At 41.4% G+C, this 27,658-nt stretch overlaps 1 protein-coding gene and 1 pseudogene across 2 annotated transcripts in view; one reads left to right on the top strand and one right to left on the bottom strand.

Moving 5' to 3' along the window:
• Positions 1 to 27,658, top strand: part of LOC308342884 (large ribosomal subunit protein uL23-like) — a 1,151,147-nt pseudogene that overhangs the window by 699,784 nt on the left and 423,705 nt on the right. The gene's annotated exons all lie outside the window — the stretch shown is intronic.
• Positions 10,881 to 27,658, bottom strand: part of LHFPL2 (LHFPL tetraspan subfamily member 2) — a gene marked incomplete at its 5' end in the record, with an annotated part of 22,322 nt that continues 5,544 nt past the window's right edge. Inside the window, one exon of the mRNA XM_080804965.1 lies at positions 10,881 to 12,320. Coding sequence (XP_080661091.1) covers positions 12,064 to 12,320 — 257 coding nt within the window. The 3' untranslated portion in view covers positions 10,881 to 12,063. The remainder of the gene's footprint in view (positions 12,321 to 27,658) is intronic.

Raw genomic sequence — 27,658 nt, 5'->3', positions numbered from 1 at the left:
GATGTTTATCTAGCTCTCATATATCTCATCTCTTTGGGCCCCTTAAGACCACACTGGTACAAGATGTCATCTAGTCATAGCCAATGTACACTTGGCTCATTAAATGATTAAAATGCCCAAGTAGAATGAAGCATATAAAAAATATCCTGATAGCTTTCCGTTTCCTGTATGAGGCCCAGCAGCTTACCCATATTTCGTCCCATTATCCCAGTAATACTCTTACTGTATTTCCTCTCCAAGCTATCTTGAGTTGGTCTCCTATTACTTTTAAAAGGAGAATTTAATGGCTTGTGATCTTTTTTCAACTATGATGACTATATGTTGAACTTTTTTTCATAGTCTCAATATATTTCTATAACATTTAATACTTGTATATCTACCCTTATATCTAGCATGTATCATGTTATTAAATTTTATTAATTTATATAAATTAGATAAAATTTTAATTATTTAATTAATTATTAATTAATTATTTAATTAAAATTTTATTGAGGCATAATTAAAATAGTTTCAGGTGTACAACATATTGATTCAGTATTTGTGTACACTGTGAAATGATCACCACACTAAGTCTACTTACTATCACCGTACATAGTTACAGACTTTTTTTTCTTGTGAAAAAGAGGATATTTAAGATTTATTCTCTTGGCAACTTTCAAATATTCAGTACAGTATTACTAACTGTAGTCACCATCCTGTACATTACATCCCTGTGACTTACTTATTTTAATACTGGAAGTTTGTACCTTTTGACTCCCTTCACCCATTTCACCTACCCTCTATACCCTTCTCTGGCAACACCAGTTGGTTCTCTGTATCTCTGTGTCTATGAGCTTGGGTTTTATTGTTTATTTTGTTTTGAAAAAAAAAATTTTTTTAGATTCTGCATATAAGTGAGATCATACAGTATTTGTCTTTCTCTGATTTATTTCACTTAACATAATGTGTTCTAGGTCCATGAATTATACCGCAGTGGGAAGATTCCACTTGGGGGGGCTGAGTAATATTTCAGTATTCCAAATGCACATATTGCAGATATTTTCTCCCATTCAGTAGGTTGCGTTTTCACTTTGTTGGTGATTTCCTTTGCTGTGCACAGGCTTTTTAGTTTGTGTAGTCCCACTTGCTTATTTTTGCTTTATTGCCTTTGCTTTTGGAGTCAGATTCAAAACATTGCCAAGGTCAGTGTGAAGGAGCTTACCACCAATATTTTCTTCTAGGAGTTTTATGGTTTCAGGTCTCACATTCAGTTCTCTAATCCATTAATTTTTGTGTATGGTGTAAAATAGTGGTCCAGTTTCATTCTTTTGCATGTGGCTGTTCAGTTTTCCCAACACCATTTATTGAAGAAACTGTTCATTACCCATTAATGTTTTTGCCTCCTTTGTCATAGATTAATTGGCCATGTATGTGTGAGTTTATTTCTGGGCTCTCTGTTGTGTTCTGTTGATCTGTCTGCTTTTATGCTATTATCATACTGTTTTGATTGCTATAGCTCTATAATAGAGTTTGAAATCAGGGAGCGTGATGCCTCCAGTTTTGTTCTTGAGTTTTCTTTGGTTATTCAGAGTCTTTTGTGGTTCCATACAGACTTTCCTATTGTTCATTTCTTTGAAAAATGCCATTTGAATTTTGGTAGGGATTGCATTGAATCTGTAGATGGCTTTGAGTAGTATGGACTTTTTTTTTTTTTTTTTAATTTTATTTGTGTGAGCATGAGCAGGGGAAGGAGTAGTGGGAGGGGGAGAAGCAGATGCCCCACTGAGCGGAGCCCAATGTGGAGCTTGATCCCAGGATCCTGGAATGATGACTTAAGCCAAAGGCAGACTCTTAACCAACTGAGCCAACCAGGTACCCCTTGTATGGACATTTAAGCATTATTAATTTTTCTAATCCACGAGCAGAGAATATCTTCCCACCTGATTGTGTCGTCTCTGATTTCTTTCATCAGTGTCTTGTTCTATTTTTTTTTATGTAATTGTAAATGGGATTGTTTCCTTGATTTCTTTTTGTGATAGATTGTTGTTAGTATATAGAAACACAGTGGATCTTTGTATATTGACTTTGTATCCTGCGATTTTACTGACTTTATTATTCTAACATTTTTCTGTGAAGTCTTAAGGGTTTTCTATATACAAAATCATGTCATCCACGGATAGTGAGTTTTATTTCTTCCTTTCCAGTTTGGGTATCTTTATTCCTTTTTCTTGCCCTCTTGGTTTGGATAAGATTTCCAGTAGTGTTTTGGATAAGAATGGTGAGAGTGGCATCCTTATCTTATTCTTGAACTTAGAGGGAAAGCTTTCAGCTTTTCACTACTGAGTATGGTGTTAGCTGTGGGCTTGTCATGTATCACCTTGTCATCTTATTACCTTTATTATAGAGGGTATGTTCCCTCTATACTTACTTTGTTGAGAGTTTTTCTCATAAATGAATATCGAATTTTGTGAAATGCTTTTCTGCATCTATTGAGATGATCATATGATTTTTATCATTCATTTTGTTAATGTGGTATATGAGATTGGTTTGTGGTGGTTGAACCATCTTTGCATCCCTGGAATAAATCTTACTTCATCATGGTATATGATTCTTTTACGTATTGTTAAGTTTGGTTTCCTAGTATTTTTTGATGACTTTTGCATTTACGTTTATCAGGGATATTGTCCTGTAATTTTCTTTTCTTGTGGTGTCCTTATCTAAGATTCATTAGGGTAATGCTGGCCTCATAAAATGAATTTGGAATCATTCTCTCCTTTTCAGTTTTTTTCTTTTTCTTTTTCTTTTCTTTTTTTTTTTTCTGAAGAGTTTAAGAATGATCAGTATGAATTCTTTGAATGTTAGGTAGAATTCACCCATAAAGCCATCTTGTCCTACACTTTGATTTGCTGGTGGTTTTGATCACTGATGCACTTTCCTTACTAGTAATTAGTCTATTCAGATTCTCTGTTTTTTTCATGATTCAGTCTTGGAAGGTAATATGTCACTAGGAATTTATCCATTTCTTCTAGGTTGTCCATTTTATCTGCATATAATTGTTTATAATAGTCTCTTAACATCTTTGTATTTCTGAGGTTATCTTTGTAAAGTCTTCTGATTTTATGATTTGAGCCCTCTTATTTTTCTTGATAAGTCTAGCTAAAGGTTTGTCAATATATGTTTGTATTTTGAAAAACCAGTTCTTAGTTCCTTTGATCTTTTCTCTTTTTAGTCTCTGTTTCATTTATATCTTCTCTTAATATTTTTTCCTCCTTCTACCTTTGGGCTTTGTTTATTCTTTTTCTAGTTCCTTGAGGTATGAAATCAGATAGTTTGAGATTTTTTTGTTTCTTAAGGTAGGCCTGTATTACTATGAACCTCTCTCAGAACTGTTTTTGCTGCATCACATACATTTTGGTGTATTGTGTTTGCATTTTTGTTTATCTCAGTATCTTTTTTATTTCTCTTTTGATTTTTTATTAACCCATTGGTTGTTCACAGTTGTATGTTTAATCTCCACATTTTTGTGAATTTTCAGTTTTATTCTTGTATTATTTATTCTTGGTTTCTAGTTTCATATCATAGTGGTTGGAAAAGATGCTTGATATGAATTGTTCTCTTAAATTTATTAAGAATTGTTTTTTGTAACCTTACATATGATCTGTCCTGGAGAATGTTTCATGTGCACTTAAGAAGAATGTGTTTTCTGGGACGCCTGAGTGGCTCAGTTGGTTAAGCAGCTGCCTTCGGCTCAGGTCATGATCCCAGGGTCCTGGGATCGAGTCCCATATCGGGCTCCTTGCTCAGCAGGGAGCCTGCTTCTCCCTCTGCCTCTGCCTGCCTCTCTGTCTGCCTGTGCTCACTCTCTCCGACAAATAAATAAATAAAATCTTTAAAAAAAAAAAAAAAAAGAATGTGTTTTCTGCTTTGGATGGAATGCTCGGTATATATCCATCTAGTAAGTCCATCTGGTCTTACATATCATTCAAGGCCAGTGTTTATTTAATGATTTTGTGTCTGGATGATCTATTCATTGAATGTCCTCCTGTAATGTCCTGCTATTATTATATTGCATGTGTTATTTTGTCTCTCTTTTCCTTTAGATCTGTTAGTAATTTGCTTTATATATTTAGATGCTTGTGTGTTGGGTGCATAAACATTTGTAAATATTATGTCATTTATCATTATGTAATGCCCTCCTTTGTCTTTTTTTAGTGTCTTTATTTTAAAGTCTATCCTGTCTCATGTAAGTATTATTACGCCAGTTTTCTTTTGGTTATTTTTACATGGGAGATATTTTTATACCTTCACTTTCAGTCTGTGTGTGTCCTTACATCTGAAGTGAATCTCTTGTAGACAGCATAAAATTGGGTTTTGTTTTTTTATTCCAACATTCAGCCACTCTTAAATCTTTTGATTAAAGAATTCAGTCCATTTACATTCAAAGTAATCATTGATATTTATATACTTATTGCCATTTTGCTAATTGTTTTTAGTTCTTACTATTATTCCATGAAGTTTTGATTTTCAGGTTTATGTATTAATAATTTATCAGGGAATATACTGTTTAAGTTTGGGACTTTTGTTCTTTCTCTAGCACAAATTGCTGGGTCAAAGTGTAAGCATTTTTTTTTTTTCTTTTTTTAAAGTAAACTGTACCCCTGGTGTGGGGGCTTGAACTTAAAACTCCAAGATTGAGTCACATGCTCTACCAACTGAGCCCGCCAGGTGTCCAAAACAATCATATTTTTAAGGACCTTTGATGTGCACTGCCAGATTGTTCCAGAAAATTTTATCAATTTATGCCCCATCCGTGTTGTCTGAAATGGCTTCTCTATCCACACTCTGCAAATATTGCATGTTCCTTTTCTAAAGGAACATGTTTGCCACTGTTAGGTTTTGACAGTTAATCAGGTTTGTTTTCTTGGATTCTGGTGTCCCATAGATGATGAGCTAAGTCAACACTAACCTTTTTATCTTTCTGGTTTTGCTAAATAGGAGTGACCACATATACTGCATCCACAGAGAAATCTTCCTCTTCCTGAAAGCACTAAGTTAAAGATGATTAGGATGGAAAAAGAAATGGTGGTCTCAGGTAGCCAATCCATTGAGCCTCTCTTGGTGAATTTAGATTGGTTTTTAACAACTTATGTTATTCTTTACAAGTTTTTAGCACAACTCTTAATCTGTGAGAATAAATGACAGTCTGGGCAGACAGAACATTCTCTTTAATTTTCTTCCAGTAACTGTCACTTATTGAGAACTTTATACCAGAGAGTGTACTAACTGCTTTAATATCTCACTTAATCCTCACACCAAACCTATGCTGTAATTTCTTTTATGGGCCCCATTTTTATAAATGATTAGAACATCCCAGTTATTCAGTGAGCGGTGGTGAAGGAGCAGCTAGACCCATGTCCTCTGACTCCTGCTACATATGGGGCTGCCTCTGCCCCATCATACCCATGGTATCACTTCTCTCCAACTCTGTTCCCTTTCCATCTTTCCACATTCATATCCAAAATTCAGATCCATAATTCATTATCTATCCTTTAGGGACAGTGGACCCTAGGAAAAAAATCAGTACCCAAGAAAAAAAAGTACAGTTTGTATTTGAAGTCTCTACACCAAGGCCTAGCTCTACAGCGTGTGGGTGAGTACCTGCCATACCATTACCAAATAGTCTTTGGCATTTGTGTGTATGTTTGGAGAAACTTTAGTTGAAGTCAGATCTTTATTAGGTTAACTATTAGGTTAAGAAAGTAGGCTTTTTAGCTAATAAGAGCTGCTTATCCTGGATGAGAGATTATTCATAGTAAAATAATAACTATCCAGTCATCGTCTATTTAACCACAGTCATATATTCTAAACTGATGTCTTTTTAGTGGCACTTCCAGGATTGAGTGAGTTGAGACACAGGGTGTTACCATCAAAGGTAGGAAAAATGAGGTCTTTCTCTGAAAGGGAGGAAAGAGCAGTTTTCATCCGTAGTCATCTTATGGTGTGTGGTCTTTTTGGAGTTGTACATAGAAGTTATTCTAAGATTTAACCTTGCAGACATGTTGGGTGTTGCCCGAGGATTCGTATTGGCCTCCTTTTCATCATGTTCAGTTTAGGTACAAGGAAACTACCACTATTTGAGAGTATTTGAGACTTGGGTGTCAGACCTGTCTTTGAGCCTTGACTTTGTCACTTACTAGCTTTTTAATCTAGGGCAAATTCAGTTTAGTTCGGTTACTTGAGTAGCAACTTATCTGTAACGTGAGGATAGTTTTCTGTTCATTGGGTTTTGATGAATAAATGAATTAAGTGCTTAACACAATATGTACACAGAGAAAGTACACAGTAATTAAGAACTCTTACTGTCTGTCGTGCATACTGATGTCTTCCACATCTCTTTGTCTAACCTGGTCTTCTCTCCACAGTATATTCTAGGTTGCACACATGACTTCTGGCAGCCTAAGCTGAACCTTCCCACCTTTATACTGTTTCTGCTCCTCTTTGATTTCTGATGTTGGGGTGATACCATCACTTTCCACCCAGTCTGCCCAAGCTAAATACCTGGGAATCATTCTGGATTCTTTGTTCTCTTTTCCTTCCCTCCTACCCTCGATAACACCCCTCCCTCCATCCCCCCTCCACTTCTAACTAGTCACCAAACTGTCCATTCTTTTTCCACAGCATCTCTAATTCATCTCATGGTCTTCACCGTCGCCTGCCTTAATTCAAGCTTTCTTCTCTTGAGAATAGGTCATAGTGGTTTCCCCCAGAGGCACTTGGTTGACTGCCTGCCTTGTAGGTGTTAGATTTTTCAGGATATCTGACTATAAAAAGCCAAAAAGCTGCTAATATCTACATGTTACTTGATTGGCTTTTCCTTCCCATGTGGTTTTACTGCTTCCTTTTACTTATTTATGCTTTTATCTACATCCTGTGAACCTCAGCTTAAAGACTTATCTTGCAGAACTCTCCATGGTGAGGAAGAAGGTGCAAGAAGAAGATAGTAGTAGGGACAGCAGCTAGATGGCCTCAGCCAAATGATTAAGCTGCTTGATAGGGACTCTGAAAGAAAAGACAATTACTGGTTCTTGCTGCTTTGAAGAGTAGGCTACATGTTGGTTTTGATGCCATTATTCTTTAGTGTTTGAGAGTTGAAAAGGTAGTGAATTAATGGAAACTACTGAAATAACCCACTTAAAATACATGTCCAATTTTTCAATAGTCAAGACTGTTCTTAAGTGGTTGTATGTTAAGGAAAGACTAAGGAGAGCTAGGAGTAAGTTGAATGCAGTGTTCCAGGGAAGATCAGTCATTGCAAGTTGATCCAGTAGCAGAATTGCCAAGTAAAAACTAGGGGTGAAACGGGAAGCACATGGGAGGGTTCTCCAGCTTCTGCTGACATGTAAAGCCAGGGTCCCTTCTCTTTTGTTTAAAGATGTGATAGCTGAAAAAGCAAGTGAAAATTTCTGATCTTGCTTGGACAACCTATATCGTAATTCTTTCAGAAACTTTTTTTTTTATTTGGATAATTTTGTCAGCTTTTAGTTTTTGTTTCTATTAAAAACTTAGCAGGTGTCAGGTATCCTTAGAAGACAAAGCATAAAAGTAGTTTCAGCGGTCACAGGCCCTTGAAAGAGCCATTTTTGTTTATTCTGCCAGGTAAGTGCTTCATGGGATATGCAGAGTTGAACAAGAGTTTACGAGAAGTGTTATTAGTGTCCTCTTCGAGTGTCTAAAGTAGAATTCTGCTTCTCAATGAGGCTTTCTATGGGGAGGATTACCTTCAGGAAAGGTGGATGTGCACCTGCCCCACAGCTGGCTTTTAGTTTTGGTATTTTTGTTGGAAGAGATTGTGCCCTTAGCTGACTTTTTTGTCATTATTATACATATTCCTCTGAAAAGTGTTTTTAATACCTGGAAGCATTTTCATAGTTCTTAAATTTACTGCAAAATTAAGATATTTGTATAATATTTGAGAGTTCCTCCCTCCCCATTTTGTTGATGCTTCTCCAAGAAAGAAATAGGTACTTAATCTCAAAGATTAACTAACTTAAGCTTAACTAATTAGCTTAATTAACTTAAGCTAACCTTAAGATATATAGATATAGATATATAACTAATTAATGGAATAGTTAAAATACCTGAACATTTCCCCCATCATTAATATTATATATGTTAGTGTTTAACATAAAAGTCGACTTGTAGGTGTTTACTTGAGAAAATTATGTAATTCTGTTGAAACCAATATACTTAGACTTGAAAAAATCAGAATGAGTTTCCAAAATCTGGTTTAATTCCAATCTGGGGAGGGGAGGGCATTGTGAAATACATATGCACAGGAACCTAATCAATGCTAGACAAACAACGTATTTAGTTTACATTATAATAGGATAACCATAAATTTGAAGGCTCAAATTGAGTCCATTAGCGGTAAATACAGTTTTCTATTTGGCTCAAGTGGCTACTGAATATCAAGTGATGCTGAGTTCCTCCAAAGCACCTAATGACCCCCCCGGCCTTGGAAGGAGTTTCACCACAGTCTCAGAAGAAATCCCAGTCATAAAGGCCTTTAACTCTTTTGGGAGTCATTGCTTGGGAGTCATTGCTGCCCAAATACAAATGCAGGCCAGGGATTTCTAGTGGCCACATGTTATTGCACAGAGAGGTCTGTTCTAAGCCAGACTCTTATGGCGAAGAAGGTGTGAGATCAGCCCATAAATAGTGGTCTAGCATTAACGTGGTCTATCAAAGCATGTTAAGAAAAAGCTCCTTAGTGATTATGTACCAGCTACTAGTTTTGTACTAACAGAAAAGGCAATGTGGCAGCTTCACATTTCACATAAAAGACTAGCATTAACTGGGCCTGGTGCTGGCTTAATTTTCACATAAATCTAGTGATTATTTTAATTTAGACCCAGGAATCAATGATTTCATACCAGTCTTGTCTTCACATCAGTTTGTGTAGCATTTAAATTGTTATGGGTTAATGACTAGGCCATGAAGGCAAGAATGTTTAACTCTCCTTTGCCAAAACAGAAACAATCCCTGTTCTGACTCCTGTCCAGTTTCCAAAAAAACAAAACATACATACACCTGTTATTGCACATCTTTCACACAGACTTGTGTATGTATAATATACATATATATATTTTAAATATGCTACACATTAAAAAAGGCTATGGCACTTTACATGTTTAACAAAGATCATTACACCACAGATGTTTGAAAACTATACAAAAATCCTTACACAATTAATGTAACAATTGTTGAATTAGCACACAGGTTTAAAAAAAATCCACAGAATCCAAGGCAAGTATTTCTGCCTTCTTGGAGTTCATTGAGAAGCCCAGCCCATCACGAAACTTTAAGCGCAGATGCAGGCAAAAATAAATAAGACTTTTCTGGTAGTAGTAATGGTCCAGGTGTATTAAATTTTTGGACTGAGGTGATTAGGTGATTGATGTTTATTAGGAAAATGTGGTTCAACAATCAGTCCAATTATTTAACATATGTCTAATACATTCCTCATATTCAGTGGTTTTTAAAGAGCTATACAATTTTGGTGTAGACTAGCACGATTTTAAGGTTTCATTTTTCCCAAAGCCTGGCTAATGGATGGAACGTTTAAAAGGTCCAACATTAGTTCTTACTCTGTCTCTGCTACAGAAATTCCATCTCTTCTACTTTTAATTCAGTCAGTGTTTAAGTACTTTGTAGTGGTTTGGGGTAATGTGTGTGCATGTGCTTTGTTGTCTATAGCATTCGGACTAATGGAATAAAAACACTGTCTGGCCAAACACACTCTGGCCAAGAGAAGTAACGTTTTCACTTGTGACTACTGTTTTATCAGGTGTTCTGGAGCTACACCACCACCTTAGCCAAAGAGCAGTCTGGAAGTAAAGATGATGGCCATTCTCAGAAGGTCCTCAGGGTTTAGGACTTTAACTTGTCTGTGAAAAGGGAGTCAGAGAATCCATTTCCTAACACTGATTTTGGAGCCAATCTGCTGATGAAAGGAATCCCCCTTGGCCGCTGTTTTTTGGAATGAAAATTATTGCCAAGGGTTAAAAAGTAGTGACTTTGGGCATTGGAAGTTGGTTAGAACATAAAAATACACAGCAGGGATAGGAACCCTGTCCTTCGGCGTCCATACCCTATTTCTGTGTGGTGTTAGGATCAATGTTTCCTGAGCCCCTACAGTAGGCTGCTATGAGGCTATTTATTCCTTCTCTTTTCAAAGCAAAACAAAACAAGGTTGTATGACTTAAATCTTGCTTATTCTGAACTTCGGTCTAAGAATGGTGAATCAGTTAAGGCCTGGTTCTACACCACCACCCCTCCTGCCCTTAGCTCTTAATCTGTGCGATAAGATGGTTTGTGTATAGGCCAAAGGCCAGAAGGGAACAAAACTTCAGTTGCTCCATTCCATCTACACATAAAGCAACTGTTTGTTTTGCACCAAGGCATGGTTTTAGACTCAGCCTGCATATGCTTCACTATGGGCAGTGTTGTAAAATCTGAATCTGGTTTCTGTGCCTGGTGGCCCTTAGCATACAGTACCTTACCCAAAGAAGGTACAAAGTCATTATTTGTTAAGCTTTCAACACACAGCAAGCTCTCAGGGGAACAGATTCATAAGCCCAAATAGACCTGTACTTTTAATTCTTCCAGAAATTTCAGAGGTCCACTCCATTTGCTTAAACTATGTGAAGGAGTGTTTCTATATCATTCTGCAATTCTGAAACTTTGGGTAATACCAGCTAGGTTCTTGCCACTGAGATCATTCCAAAGTAAATTTGAGGTGGTGGCTAATACCATTTTTCTGAATCAATTTTACTGGCAATTCATAGAAACTCGATTTTAAGTTCCTGAATCCCTTTTAATAGTGGTGTTCCATTCTTTTTGTACATAGGCATAGGCAGGTGCTAGGCACTCTTGTTTTTGCATTAAATTTCTACTCTACTTCTCTGGATATGAAGGTTTGATGTAACTCACCTACTGAAGTAATTTTAATGCTGCAGTCTGCTTTCAGAAATAACACTAGTAACTGGAGAAACTGAACTCCCATGACTAGCTCCTTTTTTCCTGCAAACAAGGTCATTCTGTGCTGCTGGGGCTGGAAATATAGCTGACTACCACATGGTTACCAAACAGTGGGAGAAGGTCTCCCCACAAGTGCTGAGATTCTGGTAAGTTCTCCCAGTGAACATCTGAATGAGCCACAGTTGGCTTGGAGACCTCTGTTCCTGGAATGAAGAGACAGGGTGAGATTTCCTTTTGGCAGTCAAAGCTCGATCCTAACCCTAGGAGAAAAACACAGGATCTCCTTTAGTCAAGGAGACTGGACCAGGCCTGGTGCTAGCCTGACTGCTGGGCAGTGCAATGAATTTGCCTTCCCTAGCAGGATTTTTGACTTTTATTCCCATGATCATATTGGTCCTTATTCTTCCCTTACTCAGATTTCTAAAATCTTGGAGAGACAGTTCAATCAGTCCAACCTTACCCCGGAATTCAGCCTAGAACACTTTCCACAATGGGATTCCACACTGACCTGCTGACCCCTCTGGTCATATTAAGCCTCTGAGCACATAAGCTATCCCCCGTAAGTATGCAATCTTCATTTTAGTCTCAGAAGAACAACTAGGAGGAGACCAAAACTCCAACCCCAAAACCTCATTCTGAGGCAGGGATGCTTACAGACATGCAACCTGGTGGCAGAAATACATCTCAAAATAGCCTGCACATGTAGCTCCGGCCTCCAGTTACCAGACGAACTGCTGCCTTGATGGTTTAGATCATTCTCCTTTATGAGCCCTGGAGAAGACAGAGTCGGACAGACTTGTCAGCCGTGTGTCAGGGTTTGTGCAGTAGTTTCGTATTCCATCTCCGAGAGTTTGAACTGCGGCCCTCGAGTGCACTCACTTAGCTGGACGTTGCCCCGCACTGGTCCTGTTAAGGCTTGGGGCCATGGAATGTAGGCTTTGGTAGATAAAGGCTAGTTCTTCACTTGACTCAGACGATGAAACCAGAGGAGTACTGTTTCACAAGGTTATCCAGGAAGAAAATGGCATGTAGGTCTCTTCCAAACTAAAGGAGGCAGATAAGGTTTTTCCCCTCTTCGATTTCTTCCTGTACTTTGTCACTGGAGGTTGCAATTTCTGCTTGGGCGGAGAAGACGGCACAGATGAAGGTGAGGACCGTGCCCCCGATGGCGGTGTAAAAGGCCCAGCCCAAGGAGCAGTCTCCGGGCTTATAGGCTGACGCATAGTGTCCGCAGTAGCCTACGGCCTTCGGGCAGCCCCAGCCAGCCGGGTAGAGTATCAGACCCAGGATCAGGAACAAGCCTGTGAGGCAAGAGAGAAAACAGGTGAAACCCCTTGGCTTTACGGTGTACAGCGAGTAACTGGAGAGGCTGGGAACTGCTCCTCCGCTACCCGCCCTGGGCTGCGGCATCTGTGGGGTAGGAGCGTCAGGGACTGTTCCATGCAACTAATCTGACCCAATCAAGAAATGCCATCATTTTCGTAGAGGTATATCTAGCCTCCTTGGTGGATGTTGGAATGTGAATCCATTAATAGTCTGTCTTCTAGAAAAGCAAATTAAACCTGTTACTATTTCTTCCCACAAAACTCTTATCACAGTGAGCATTTCCCTTTTGGTCTAAGGCAGAGGCTGGCAAACTAAGGCCCCCACAAGTGAAATGTGGACTGGGCTCTATAAAGTTGGTTTTCTTTTAAGATTTTATTTGAGAGCAAGCAAATGAGCACAAGCTTGGCAGGGGGCAGCGGAGCGGGGGTGGGAGAGAGAGAAGCAGGCTCCCCACTGAGTAGGGCGTCCGAAGTGGGGCTCAATCCCAGGACCCTGGGATCATGACCTGAGCCAAAGGCAGACACTTAACCAACTGAGCCATCCATGTGCCCCTCTAAATAAATTTTTATTGAGATGTACCCCATGCCCATATGTTTATGGACTTTGCCTATGGCTGTTTTATGCTAGAACAGCTGTAAGATGATGGCTTATATTTTATGTGGCAGGAGAAAATGACACCTAATATAAATCAAGATGGCTAACTTCTTACCCCCCCAAAAGCTGTTTTTTTAGATACCTTGAAGTAGCAATTCTATCCTCCTAATTTAATCGTGGTTCTAAATTCTCTTTTCCTACCTTTACTGAAGTTCTCCGGGTTTAACCACACCCACAAAAAGAACATGACTGAACCTGTGGTAGTATTAGGCTTGAAGGATGATCCAGGACAGGGTTTCAGGCCACAGATCACAGCTGTCTTCATCTTACAATGGCATCTTCTTGCCAGGCCTGGCAGTTCAGATCTGATTTTGGATCTGATTTTCCCTACTTCCCGAATTGCCTTAGGGGACTTTCTAGCAGGGATGGAATATAGGGAAGTGGTTCATATGTTCACTGTCTGAAAAAGAAGTCTTTCTAACCCTGTATCCTTTATTTCTGCATAGGTCAGAGAGCTGGGCAGCAGGCAGGGAAATGCACTCCAGGGTCAGAAGTGAAAGGACAGCTGACTGAGGCATCCCAGAGGGGTGCTGTTCGAAATGACTGGGAGCATGGAGCTAATTCCCCCAAGAATTAGACTCCCAGTGGAGAATGTGTTGGTACTCTAGAATATGCAAGGTTTTAGCAGACTTGCTAAGAGTGGGTTGGTTAGTAGTTAAGAGCTCTGAGGTAAGGAATCCAAGCTCTTGCCATTTATGAAGTGGGTGACCTTAGGAAAGTTTCTTAACTTGTCTGGGTATGATTCTTCACCTGTAAAACTGGCTACTCCTTAACTCCTAAAATGGTTGTGGATATTAAAGTGTGTAAAAACATATATAGTCTGTAACAGTAACAGCCATAACAAAACTGGAACATAGACTAGCAACTGGTAATAGGTTAAAGCCTTTTGCAGACCACTCCCATATATAAACACAAGCAGTTTAAAGTTTACCATTTATGAATAAGCAAATCAGGTCCGTTTTAAGGGTATATTTTGAAAGGTGTAATAATTTGGGGAGAGGGGAGAACCCAAGCTACAATTTAATTCCCTTGGAAGAATAAACTCTTCTCCATCTGAACATATCTTACTCAGCTGGGGAGATCTAAATCTACTCAGCTAATTCTTTTGTATTTCTAAGGCCTATGATAAAGCTGAATTGATTCCCATCTCCTTCCATAGGAAACCTCACCCAACCGAGGTAGATGGCCCTTTGGTAGTCTCTGCCCTCAGGTCCTCAGTTACCACCTTGGAAACAGCCAGGTAGCATACCTGGGACTTCTGGAAGGATTCAGAGGCACTCTCTAGCTCACTGCCTCTCCTGTCAAGCTCTGGTGCCTGTCCCAGGCAAGGAAGCATTAGCTGCTTGTCCCTTTAAAAGCCCAGAGTGTTGGCTGCCTGGGTGGCTCAGCAGGTTAAGCATCTGCCTTCAGCTCAGGTCATGATCTCAGGGTCCTGGGATCGAGTCCCAAGTCGGGCTCCCTGCTCAGCAGGGAGTCTGCTTCTCCCTCTGCCTCTGCCACTCCCCCCTGCTTGTGCTCTCTCTCAAATAAATAACACTTTTTAAAAAGATAAGAGGATTCATATTTAAATTGTCTCCAATTAAATATTAATTGTACATATCATTTGTATTATGTGACTTAAGCCCAATAAGTAAAATTAATGTGGTTTTTTTTTTTAAGATTATTTATTTATTTATTTGACAGAGATCACAAGTAGGCAGAGAGGCAGAGAGAGAAGGGGAAGCAGGCTCCCCGCTGAGCAGAGAGCCCGATGTGGGGCTCGATCCCAGGACCCTGAGATCATGACCTGAGCCGAAGGCAGAAGCTTAACCCACTGAGCCACCCAGGTGCCCCGAAAATTAATGTTTTAATATGACTGGGACCAAAGACAAAGCATGGAGTACGTGGTCCCCCAGCAGCTCTGCTCCCTAAGCTGGGATCTAGCTAGTCATAGGACATTCAGAATACCTTAATTTGGCTGTCTCAGACTCTTCTGGGAAGTAGGCAGTTTTAAAATAAATAATATCATCCTTATTTTCACAACATCAGATTGCTTTTCACAGCACCATCACGAACATTCACTCCAGTACCACTGCTCAGCACTCCTGGCTGTCCCCCTTTCTAATAGCTCAGCCAAGGTTCCTGAGGTGCTTCAGCCCATCTTAAAATCCTATGGTAGCTACTGGCCAATTAATTTGTGAATAAGGACAGCAGGGAGACTTTCAATAACCTAGGGTTTGTCCAAAGCTTCAGCTTGAATATTTATAAGCCCACAGGGCAGTCTACGTGGGAGGGTAATAAAATGTGGGCTAGTACGTCTGCAAGCCCCAGTGGACGTGATCTGTGCTGACACACAGGCAGCCAACCTAGACAAACACCAAGAGTACCTTCTCCAAATCTGCAGAGGGTCAGTGGGTCAGAGGGAGGAAACTGTCCCTGTCTACCTTGCGCTAGCTGGTGACCTCTCCTCCCAGCACTTAGCAGATTGTCATTAACACCACTGACGCCTTGAAAACGCAAGACCTACGTCTCAGTGAGAGAAAGAAAACAGTGGGCCTTCAGGTGAGCAAAAATAATTTAAAAATATTTTTCATCTTTCTAGTATTTAGACAAAGGCTATCTACCAGAGGAATTCCAGTAAGTTTAACAATTCAGGTTTTCTGTCCAGCAACTGCAAGAGTCCTTACCTTGCAACTGTCCTAATTCCACTGCACTCGGGCCCAGTGCAGCTTATGAGTAGCCTGGGCAGTGGTAGTTCCTGGGCCCTAATAAGCATTCCTTAGTCATCAAACACTACCTGAACAGAGTAATTTTGCTTCTTAGTAAAAGTGAGAAAAGAAAAAAACCATTACATTTCCCCAACTCAGGGTAAAATCCAATCTTCTCTTTTGTCTCATGGCCTTCCAAAGCCCTATGATCCGGCTCGCTATTACCTACGCAAACTCACCTCTGCCATTCTCACCTGTGCTCTCCACTCCTGCCTTCTACTAGCTAGGGGCTTTTCCTTGCACACAGTACCAGCCGCGCTCAGGCCTTTGCTCTTTCTCTCACCTGCAGTACTTTCCCTCCAGACAGCTTTTAAGCCACATTCAAATGCCACGTTGTAGGTGTGGTCTTCCATTCCACTCTACTTAAAATTCAATCACCTACCTCCTCCCCCTTTCCTTGCTTTATTTCTCCTTAGCATTATGACCAACAGAATATATTTGAGTCATATGAAACTTGCAATATTTGACCATTTTTGACCTATAAAAATGGACATATCCTATAGTTCAACCTCCTGTTTTACATCTTTGGTTATCCATCTCCATCCTAGACTTGACTCCATGAGAGCAGGGATTTTTGTATTATGCCTTTACCACTCTAATGCCGTACTCAGAAGAGGGCTTGGAACATAGTTAAACCCATGACAAAATCTCCAAACCACAGTGTCCCCCTGTGAAAACGAGTAAAATAACTTGACAGATACCAATCAATGAGAATGAAATCTGTCAGCAGGAAAGGAAGGAGAGACTCTTAGCTGGCTGGTTTAGCCTGTCACACTGTCCTGTTCCAGGGCTCTGAATCCCAGTGTTTAGAAGCAAACTTATGCCCTGAATTCCAAGTAGGATTAATGACACCAACTAATGAGACAAAACTGAAGTCTTAAATAGGCATGTCAAACAACAGGCATTAGAATATAGGCAGACATACCAAGTCTGCTACAAACTTAGCATGGTTTCTCTGGTCCTCAGTCTGCAGTATACTCAGGGAGTCTCAGCGTGGTTGTGGGTTATAGCTGGACCAAAGGGAAGGTGAAGTGTGCTCTGGATTAAATTTCACATAGAAGCCAAACCAGAAAATAGTCTGATCTTCCTATGTACTTATTAAAAAAGTAGTTTCTGAAGTTAGGCCAGCCTATAGTGAGTGGTCTCTGGCGTCTTTCCACCACCTTGCCCTAATGCAGTATTGTTTTGGGAGGGGGACATCATTGACAAAGTAAGCAACTTGGCCAGTAGGCTTTGGCTTTTCTTGATGGGCATCTCTTCCCATGTGCCTGATTAAGCAACAGTTGGCCCAGCTAGGAGGAAGGAAAGCAGGGAGAGTGATACTGGCCAGAGCCCAAAGAAAATCGTCACCAGCGAAAGAAACAGTAAGTGACTCAGAACTGTGATAACATCAGCCATGGGTCTAATTGATGGGATGGCACCCCAGAAGGTACCCTCTGCTCATCATGGGGTCACCTGGGCATGACAACCCTACCTAGGAGAGAAAAAAACCGAAGAACTGATAGTTACTTGGACTACCTGAGATGCCACCACTGGCTAGAGACACAGTCCTGTTGACCTCGATGAGGCTGGCCATGTGAGCTGGATACCAGCTATCACAATGCAATGCCCACTGTGTTTCTGTGCAGTTTTAATAACATTTTCCCCTGCCTGGGTGGAGCTTTCAGACTCAACCTCAGATTCTCAGCAGTCCAGTCTTACTGCACAGGAATCTTCCGCCTCTGTGGACAACCTAAGCATGTGGTTTAGATTTAACTCAAATAATGAGACTCCACGAGCTCCAAAAGGGCAGAAACTATGTCTTATAGCATTTCCAGTGTCTAAAACCTAGAAGGTTCTTAAAAAAAAAAAAAGTACCGAGAAAGATAAAGTCTTAGTCCTCTTGCTTTGTGGTCCACATTTATTGACTCCTGTAATTATACCACAAAATTGTACATCTTAGGTTATTTTCTTGCTACTACTCTGGAATGAAGTAATGTCACCAAATCTAAGTTTTAAGCAAATCCCTTAGTAGGAAGATAAACATCTCCGTGATCCTGCCAAGCACCCAATTTTATAAAGACTAGGAGTTCCTGAATACAATACATAATATTTTACTTGGTCTGAAGATGACCATCTCAAGCTTCATGAGATGCCAGGCATGGGGGGAGTCAAGTCTGAACCACAGCTCTTCAGTCTGTGAAGGAAATGAGGAAAGGCTCCATGGCCGTTTCACAGTGTTTTCCTGGCTGTTAGAGTATCACCTCCTTCCCTCCAGATCAACCATGCAATCATCGCTCTTTCACCACCGGCTGGCCTAGGGAATGGACGCACAGTTTCTTGTCTTTTGTGGGTCACCCACCAGGAGTACAGAAGGAGACCATTTTTCCTGGCCTGAAAATGTGAGAACTAAAGTCTGGCTCCTGTCCAAAAGAATAATAAGTGAATCTTTGGACATCAAATTCCTATTTCCTGGGACACCTGGATGGCTCAGTCAGTTGAGCATCCGCCTTGGACTCAGGTCATCATCCTAGTGTCCTGGGATCAAGCCCCACATCTGGCTCCTTGCTCAGCAGGGAGTCTCCTCCCCCCTGCTCATGATCTCTCTCTCTCTCAAATAAGTAAAAATACGTAAAAATAAAATCTTTTTAAAAAACACCCACACAAATTCTTATTTCCTCTTCAGACAGGCTTTCAGACTAAATAGCAAAGACTAACTAGACCTCAGTTTGCAAAGCACTCTTCTAAGGACACGAAGAAAACAAGGCCAGCTGTTACTGCTACTGTCATCCTGTGGAGAAGCTCCCAGTGAGGGACCCAACACTCAGCCTCCACTAGATTATAATCGAGAAGCTCACTCTAAAGCTATCAGATATCCTCATCTGTTTGGAGAGTGAGTGCACAGCAGACAGCTGACAGCAGGCTTAATAGCTTCTGATAAATTTGGGTTCCAATTCGGTAATTCCATGAGGTGAGTCCCCTGACTGTATACTGTGTGCCTGCCCTGAGTGCCAAGCACAGCGGTAAGTGGCCACAGCGGGGGTGCAGGAGTGGCTTGATGTGGGGTTTCACAGGCTTTAAACACACATAGGCGAGTAACACTCAAGGATTCTGGTCACACTCCACACATCACCATTCCCTGAACACGGGGTTCTTATTCATGCTGACCCCTGGGGGATTCATCTACCTGGCATTATCCCCCCTCACCAAGGTCAATGTCCCCCTCCATGTGAAACATTTGTCACCACTTCCTGCCAGAATGGTCTTCTCTGTGCTTCCACTACCCTGTCTCTCTTCAGCTCTTCATCACACTGGTAATTTTGTAGACTTACTCAACAACTATTTACTGAGTTACCTAAGTGCCAGTCATTATACTCAGCCCTGAGATAGAGCAGTACCCTAGTAGGACTCTGAGCCCCTTGAGGGCAGAAAACTTGATTTCCCTTAGTCTACATGGCAGTTTTGTCTTAGCACTTACCATAAACCTGATGGGTGTGTCACAGTTAACGTTGGAGAACAGAGGTCAAAAGTTCAATTCAGTTCTTTGAAATAGCCACTGACTCATTTAGGAACCCAGCAGGACCCCTTGCTGATTCCCTTCGGGTCTACCCTGTGACGTGGACCTAGCTTAGCCTGCACTCCAGTTTTGTTGAGCCGGCTCAGTTCACTAATGCGAGGAGGCTGCCCCCGACACCATGCCCCCTCCACCTCGTTCCCTTGCTGCAGGCAGCCATCTCCCAACAGGAAGTAAAGCAAATCAGACGAGAGAGGGACTGGCTTCCAGTATCCCAGTCCCATTCTAGGACACAGCTCAGAGAGCACTCCAGGCTTATTGGGAGTGGTACATTCAATCAGCAAGTTCAAAAGAAAAGAAAAGAATACTAAGTACAGGCTTAGAAGAAAACGAAGACAGGACAGTTCTCCTTGCAAGCAAGTCAGAGCATCCACCAGCGTTCTAGATGGGATGCTGTGTTGGCTTTTCCTTCTCAGTATCCTTTGCTGTCATTAACTTTCTGGTATCTTAGCACTGGAGTGCCCAGGGCTCAATCAGTTGTCCTCTTCTCTGTATTCTTACTGATCACAGTTGGTCCCACAGCTTTAAACACTCCAGGCTGACGTCGCCTGCACTCAGATACGCAGATCCACTATCCAGTTGCCTGCTTAACCTCCACCTGGATGTCTAACGAGGTACTTGAAAATTACATCCAAACCTAACTCCTGCTTGCCGCTCCCTACTTCACAGTCTTGTCTTTGCCCTGAGCACTTCATGTCAGCAAGTGGGAGTTCAACTCTTACACCCTTTCAGGCCAAAAGCCTTAGAATAATTTTTGACTCCTCTCTTTCCCTCAGAGCCCACATTACTCTTACCAGCAAGGCCTTCATTCTGTTTCCTGGGCCTGCAAAGCTCTTCCTGATTCCCCATATGGCTGACTCCTTTATCTCCATCAAGTCTTTAAATCGGTTCTCCCTGAATTCTACCCTGACTATCCTATTTACTATTATAACTTGTCCTCTTACCATCCCAGCATACCTCACCTCTCTTACCCTGGCTACACCTTTCCTTTCTTCCATAGTACCCACCACCTTTTAATATAAGAACTTATTTAGTTCAGTCTGTCTCCACCATCTTCAGTGTAAACTCCATAAGGAGGAAGAACTTTGTCAGTTATTCTTTATGTATCCCAATTGCTTAAAACAATCTAGGACATGTAATAGGTGCTCAGTAATATTTGTTGGGTGAATGAAAGGACAGGGCACTGTGATACAGATGTTACGCTTTAAAGGAAATCAAGGTAACACACTTGACAACTTTTTAAACTGGTTGGAGGAAGAAGCTTCGTTCCTGTGGGGCCTTTCCAGGCCACCGGCTGGGAAGGCAGCAATGCAGGGACAGACGTGGAAAAGTTCAGGAAAAATGGCAGGTGACAGAAAACAGAGGTACAAGGGTAAATGAAGAAGGAGGGGGATCATGGTGTTTGCAAAAGAGGGAAGGGTGGTGTCCAGAAGCAGCAGGAGACTGGACAATGGAAAGACCAACAGAACATGCCAGCCTTGGAGGCAGAGAACACAGAACTGCTCTCGGGCGCAGGGAAGGCTCCCTCCCAGCAGCAGCCCCGAAGGGGCACCGATGAGCACCTGGTGCGTGCGGTCTGCATTCCGGGAGGGGAATACCATGTGCAACTACGTAGCTCTCGGGCTGGGCCCATCATGTGGCAGAACGAATGATGTACACAGTGGTTTACAACAAATGCAGGGATGCTGGTTAACATTTATCTGTACACTACAGCTCTCTTCATCTAAATTTCAATTTTTCCCCAGTCCTCTTTTATGCTGACAGCTGGAAGTTATTTTGGCAGTCCTTAATAGCTGCTGGTAGGTCATCAACTGTTGTTAGGTGGGGACACTTCTCTTTCCCAGCACCCCAGGCAAACGTATCAAGCTCTGAGAAAGGCACACCTTGTCAGACCACGTCCAGGTCCCAACCACTGAACTGGGTATCACGCTGTTCTCGCCCCAGTCGTCATGCTATGAACCTACATACTCCTCCCATGCAGGGACTTGGTGAGACATTCTGTAGCGATCATTCTCATCATAACACAAGGCTAAACCAGGTTCTCTCTAATCTTTTAAGAAAGAAGAAATGTACTTTTTATTTAAAATTTTTACCTGTGAAACTCTAAGGAGCAAGTACAACTATCTGAAAAATCGTATAGAATAGTGAGAGTAAAAATCAGAAGTCTTAACTGTGACGTAATATCCATTTGTCCCATAAAGGAACAGCAACTGTTTGGGCTCAGAGGGACTCCCATTCAACTGGAAACTTGTTAACGGTGGTGAGAAGTATGTCTCCTACTCCCTGGCTTCTATGTCTCCATCCCTATCCCAAATCCACACTCAGGGTCTATACCACAGTCCTCTACACAGGTTGTGTTGTGGGCTGACTTCACACGTCAATTCTGATTCCTACGTTCTTTCTAGTCTTCACATCTTCACAAGAACCTTTTGGAAAGGTCTTCTATGACAAAAATGCTAGATTCTAAGTAAAGATGACATGGAGCCAAAGCTATAAATACCTTCTCCCAAGTTCCATTCACAACTAATACCTTAAACCTGGAAGATTATACAGATGCTTAGAACCTTTTAATGGTCAGAGTAACTTAAACTAACAGTGGCAACCCCTGATGCTTACTGAGCATCAGGCACTGGGGAAGCCCTTTAAATTTAGTTGGTTCAGTCCTTTTCACAAGCTTTGGAGGTTGGTATTCCTATGACCACCTGATGGACAAGGAAGCTGAAGCCTACAGGGATCCAGTGAGGCCCTGCACTGATCTGAGCAGGGCCTCAGATCTAGGTGGGAGGGCTCCAGACTCCACTCCTGAGCCATTGTGCTCGGCTGCTGCTGCTTCACTGCGAACCGGACACCAGCTTTTAAGACAAAAGCATCTGAGCGGTCCAGTGCTGTGAGGGGGCAGAGGGAGGGAAAGGCTGCACCAAAATAAAGGGTCACCTGTTGTTCACTTGGGCTGGTTTTCTAAGGCCACAGCAAGACAACAACGAATAAAGAAGTTCTATCCACACCTCTTTCACTACAGTCTGAATGTCACTGACCTCCTCACTTCACTACATATGCCACTGTGGAATGGCTGCCCCTGGCTAAAGAAATTTCTAGAAAGAAAACCTAGTGAACAGGTCAGAACAATTTCAGGTTTGCTAGGATGTCCTCTTCTGCAGGATGCGGACCACCCGGGAGCAGAAAACTGCAAGCAAGCCTAAAACCTACTGGACTAGAGGGAAAAAATGTAAGCCATATAATCCACATACATTTTTGTCTTTGTTCAGATTCTGTGTGAATGGGAACTGTCTAAAATTGCACATCCACAAGCAAACATACCCTGTGTTCTTACCAAAAGCATCCCCAGACAGCCCCCAAATTACATCCTCCACCAGCAGGTCAGGCCACTGTGCTACCATCTGACCCCCTTCAAGTGGCTTTTCTTAATTCACAGAACACGCCAATGATCTCCGTTTCTCGGGCCCCCCCCCTCCTGCATCCTTCCGCCATTAACTATGCAGCACTGGCGTAAGTCCCTCAGGTGTTTGGGAGAGATGTGCCCGTCTCACATCGCACATCAGGGATATTGCCCTCAGTCTGTGCCATCTGGCTGGAGTGACACTTTGCTTAGGACAACTGCAGACACCAAGATGGTGGCTCTCAGGGCCCGTCCCTCCACCCAAGGAGAGTCCTGGGCTTACATCTCCCAAGTTGCAGTGCCATCTGGCGATGGTATTCCGGCCTGCTTGACTTCTCAGGTGCCAGGCAGGCCACTATCCTCAGTACCAAAACGTCAGGTTCACCGTTCAGAGTCAGGAATATTTGAATAATATTTATAAACAGAAGTAATACAACAAAGTATTAGTTATAACATGAATCAAGGATTTCTGCCCAAGAACTGCCATTTTTGGTTCATCTATACCTTTGACATCACTTTGCCCATTAAGGTTTTTCAATTTTTCAATGAAAATTTATGTAAAAGCCAAAACGGAATTTGGTTTTAGTGCCTGCCAGTTAGTTCTTTGGGTAATGGCTCCATTAATCTATTTATGCCGTGTCTGGGAGGGCAGAGGTCATGTCACGATTGAGGCTTAGCAGCACTGGAGAACACTTTACTCTTTTCCAGACACCTAGAAATTTATGGCTGTGCTTGTAGAGATCATCATAACACAGATCGCGTTTTTACCAATAACATACATTGACTGAGGACTTATGTATGTATGTATGTAGGACTTATGTATGTAGTATGTTTTTACCAATAACACACTGACTGAGGACTTATGTATATATGTAGGACTTATGTATGTAGTATGCTTTTACCAATAACATACATTGACTGAGCACTTACGTATGTAGGCCATTCTGAACAGCGGAGATAGAAATGTGAAAAAGACACAATGTGCACCCTTGCTAACGTTCTAGAAGGGTGATTCCCACGCTTCTGGATATTGCACACTAGTACAATCACCAGAAAAATTACTAGAAGGCCAATATTTTTATTTTGCTAATATAAGGACACTGAAAACCATCTCCTCCTTTCCTCATCATTTCATAAAAGGGTATTTTTTTAAAAAGGATATTTTAACACAAAAATGGTGAAGGATGTAATCAGAATCAAAGACAGTTCTTTAAATGGAATACATTCAGCTCTATGAAATCTCACATTGTCCCTGTCTTTTCTTCTTTCTGCTGTGGACCGCTGGAGACCTCAGCAGAGTGGATGGACCAGAATTCATTCAAAGGCAGTAAATGCTGGGCAAGAGGCCCCTCTGAGGAGAGGGGAGAAGAGGGCAGAGGTGGCCTGTGTCAGGCTGGGGACACCTTTCTAAGAAACAAGTAACAGGGCTGAAGAGTAAGAAGGCTCTTTGGAATTCTGTCTCTTTGGAATCCAGAATCTAAACTTGCTTTCGCTGAACCTCATTTCAAAATTTCAAGAGTTTGTGGACAAGCCAGAGTGGGCCCACCTTTGGCATTTAATAACTCTGCTCTGATAGGCAGACCAGGAACTGGAGGGCCGAGGTTCACTGGTAATCAAAAGGGTTTTCGGATGGTACCACATGTCTTTGTTAGGCAGATTATTTCTACATGTCATCTTCATACATGATTAATAACAGAGGTTTTTAACCAACAAGATTTTCTGATGGGAAGGAGAAAAAAAGTGAAGGATCAGGTGTCAATTTTTTTTTTTTTTAAAGTTTGTATTAATGCTCATACCATCTCCCCAGAAGAATCTTGTATGGTACTGATTTCCTACTAAAAACACTCCCAGGAAATTATAATTGGCAAGAAAAATACTTTTCCAGGGTCGGGGGTGGACAGTGGATGATAGAGCAACATAAAGAGAATTCTTTGGAAGACAATCAGAGCACAATTGTCATAAAAAGACTTTACAACTAAGGCCCCCAGAGGAAGTTTCTGTTAGAATTACTCAGAATTAATGACCATCAATTATGAACTGTCTGATGCCCTTAAAATATACAGAGAAACAATCTTTAAGAAAGATGCAGTTTCTCCCTTGTTTCTCCCTGAAGTCTTTCTCAGCAATGATTCATGCTGAGAAATAATGAAATAATGAAAATTATTTCACTGACAGTTTCTAAAGCCTTAACTCTCTTAACAGTTAAAATACATCCCAACAAAATAATTTAGCCAGATTATCCCTTCCTGTGAATTGGTGGTACAGTTTCCTTCTCATTCCGAGTGAGAAGCACCCCCCCCTTTTTTTTTGAGAAGCTATTTTTTAAACTACATGTAACTGGGAAGGATTTATGAAATATTTTCTTGATAAATTATTCATCTAACATGCAAAATTAAGAAAGAGCTTCTGTTTGACTATAACCAAATTATACTGATCATTCAAAATAAACTTCCAAGATAAATAAAATGCAGTGTGTAGCAGAGTAAAAGACATGTGAAAAAAATCTAGTTTTTGAGCTATGAAATTTTTAGAACAGTAAGCAAATTTCTTGCCTGCTGAAGTCTTAGTCTTAGGGTCCAGATAGTGTTAAATAACTCCTCCACTAATGCAGGTGTCTTTTCAACACAAGACCCTGAGGTTTGAGGTTGGCCTCAAAACTCTCAACACACAGCAACTTGTGCATTTTGGTTTGAAATTCTTAATATTGGCTTTGCATTCTCCAAGTTTATTTTAGATTTCATTGGTACTGGGGGTTATCTCTTAAAAAAGAGAGTCATTCATGGGGGTGCCTGGGTGGCTCAATCAGTTAAGTGTCCAACTCTTGATTTCAGCTCAGGTCATGATCCCGGGGTCCCGGGATCGAGTTACGCATCAGGTTCGCTGCTCAGTGGGGAGACTGCTTCTCCCTCTCCTTCTGCCCCTCACCCTGCTTGTACGCTCACCCTCTCTCTCTCAAATAAAATCTTTTTTAAAAAATAAAAGATAAAAAAGAGAGTGAGTCCTGGATATTTAATAAAGCTACTGGAAAGCCCATACACAGAAACGGAACTGGTAGCTCTGGCTGGCTATGCTGGAGCACAGTTCTTCATTCCTGGATGTAGATGACTTTCCAAGTGGCATCACAGCTTAGAATATGACCCATGCATTAAGCTCTTAAAGCAGAGTGCCTGCTTGAACTCCTCATGGAAATATTCAGAGCCATACTTAAGTGATTATTTGTTCATGGAATCCGAACCTACATCATCCATGGCTCCATGATAATTTACGTCTGTAATTAAGTGGTTACCATGGCAAACCGCTTTCCACATTTTATTTGCATATCAATGGCTATATCTGAATTTTAAGAGAATTTGTAATTTTCTTCTAGACCTTCCAACTGATTCTTTAAAAACAGATCCTGCTCCCTGGATTTACTCAAATCAATGCCTGCTTGGCCCACTTGCTTTTAGGGAGTAGTTTTTGATCTAATGATATGGTTGAGTTTTCTGTTCCCTTTATATATAGTCATTTAGATACATATTTTTGCCTCTCTAGGGTACAGTTTATGAAACAATGACTCTCTAATATGGCTGGGAAGCAGAAACTCAAGAGACTGGAGACCTGAGTCTACAGGTCTGCAATTAGTAGGCATCCCATAAAAGCTCCTTGAACTGGAATTTAATTCTGGCCTACTGTACAACATTTATTCAGTTTTTACCAGGGGGTTACTTGGGGTTGATGAATTAGTAAATGTGTCATAATTGCTGGTATTCTTTTTTTTTTTTTTAAAGATTTTATTTATTTATTTGTCAGAGAGAGTGAGCACAGGCAGACAGAGTGGCAGGCAGAGGCAGAGGGAGAAGCAGGCTCCCCGCTGAGCAAGGAGCCCGATGCGGGACTTGATCCCAGGACGCTGGGATCATGACCTGAGCCGAAGGCAGCCGCTTAACCAACTGAGCCACCCAGGTGTCCCAATAATTGCTGGTATTCTTAAATAGATTCAGACATAGAACTGTTAGACCTGACTTCTGCAGGGAGACATTCTCTGTCTGGAGAGCCAGAAATGAAGAGCCTCCCTTTGACAGCCAGAAACTTCCAGTGCTTTGTTCTAAGAAGGAAAAGCACAGGATGCTTCCTCTATTTTCCTCATGCTTTTTCTTTGAGGGGATTTTGAAGTTGGGCAATCAGGGTCACACTACCTTCTTGGACAAAGCCAGGTAAGTTTTTCAGGTGTAAAACTACAGGACAAGATCACTGCAAGAGTTAGGAATCTCTTCCTCTCTCCCTGTGCTTTGCAAGCCCCTGTTCTTATTTTTCTCCTCTCCAGTGGCTGATCTTTCTGGCCCAGAGGTGAAAGGGTAGAGCAAAGGATAAGTCAAAATACATGCTGAGACCAGGTTGAGTCGTTAATACAAAATACATGCTGAGACCGGCTTGATGCTAAGGTTATTATTCAGCCTATGAAAAACAGCAATGGCAATACCTAGTCCTAGACAGTGACCACGGCACATTTCATCAGCCTATCCATGCTCCCACATACGTTCTGATTTCTGACAAAGCAATTCTATAAGCAGCAAAGGCAAAACCCTCCACCTGTCTCCTCTCTCAGATGCTGCTTTTATTCCTTGCCCTTTTTTGCATATTCTTCTCCTTCATCCTCCATCATTGCTCACTTCCCAGAAAGCCGAGTCCGCACACAGCAGGTGGAGCCATGACAACAGAGAGGGAGTCCCATGAGCACGCCCTCTCTCCCAGACCAGCAAAGGCAGAGTTCAGCCCCACAGTGATCTATCTGGTCAGACTGGCGGAGCAGCTTGCTGAGGCAATCCTTCTGGACTGAAACGGATAGAGACAGACAGGGCTACGGGGAGCAGAGAGCATGAGAGCCAGGCAGACATAAAGAAGCAAACAAGCATAGGATGAAGACTGAACAGACAGCAGCAGCCAGGCCCAGCAGCTCATGTGCTAGTCCAACCCTCACGG

Source organism: Martes martes (genome assembly GCF_963455335.1).
Source record: "Martes martes genome assembly, chromosome: 5".
Lineage (NCBI taxonomy): Eukaryota > Metazoa > Chordata > Mammalia > Carnivora > Mustelidae > Martes > Martes martes.
This window is presented reverse-complemented; position numbering and strand designations above follow the sequence as displayed.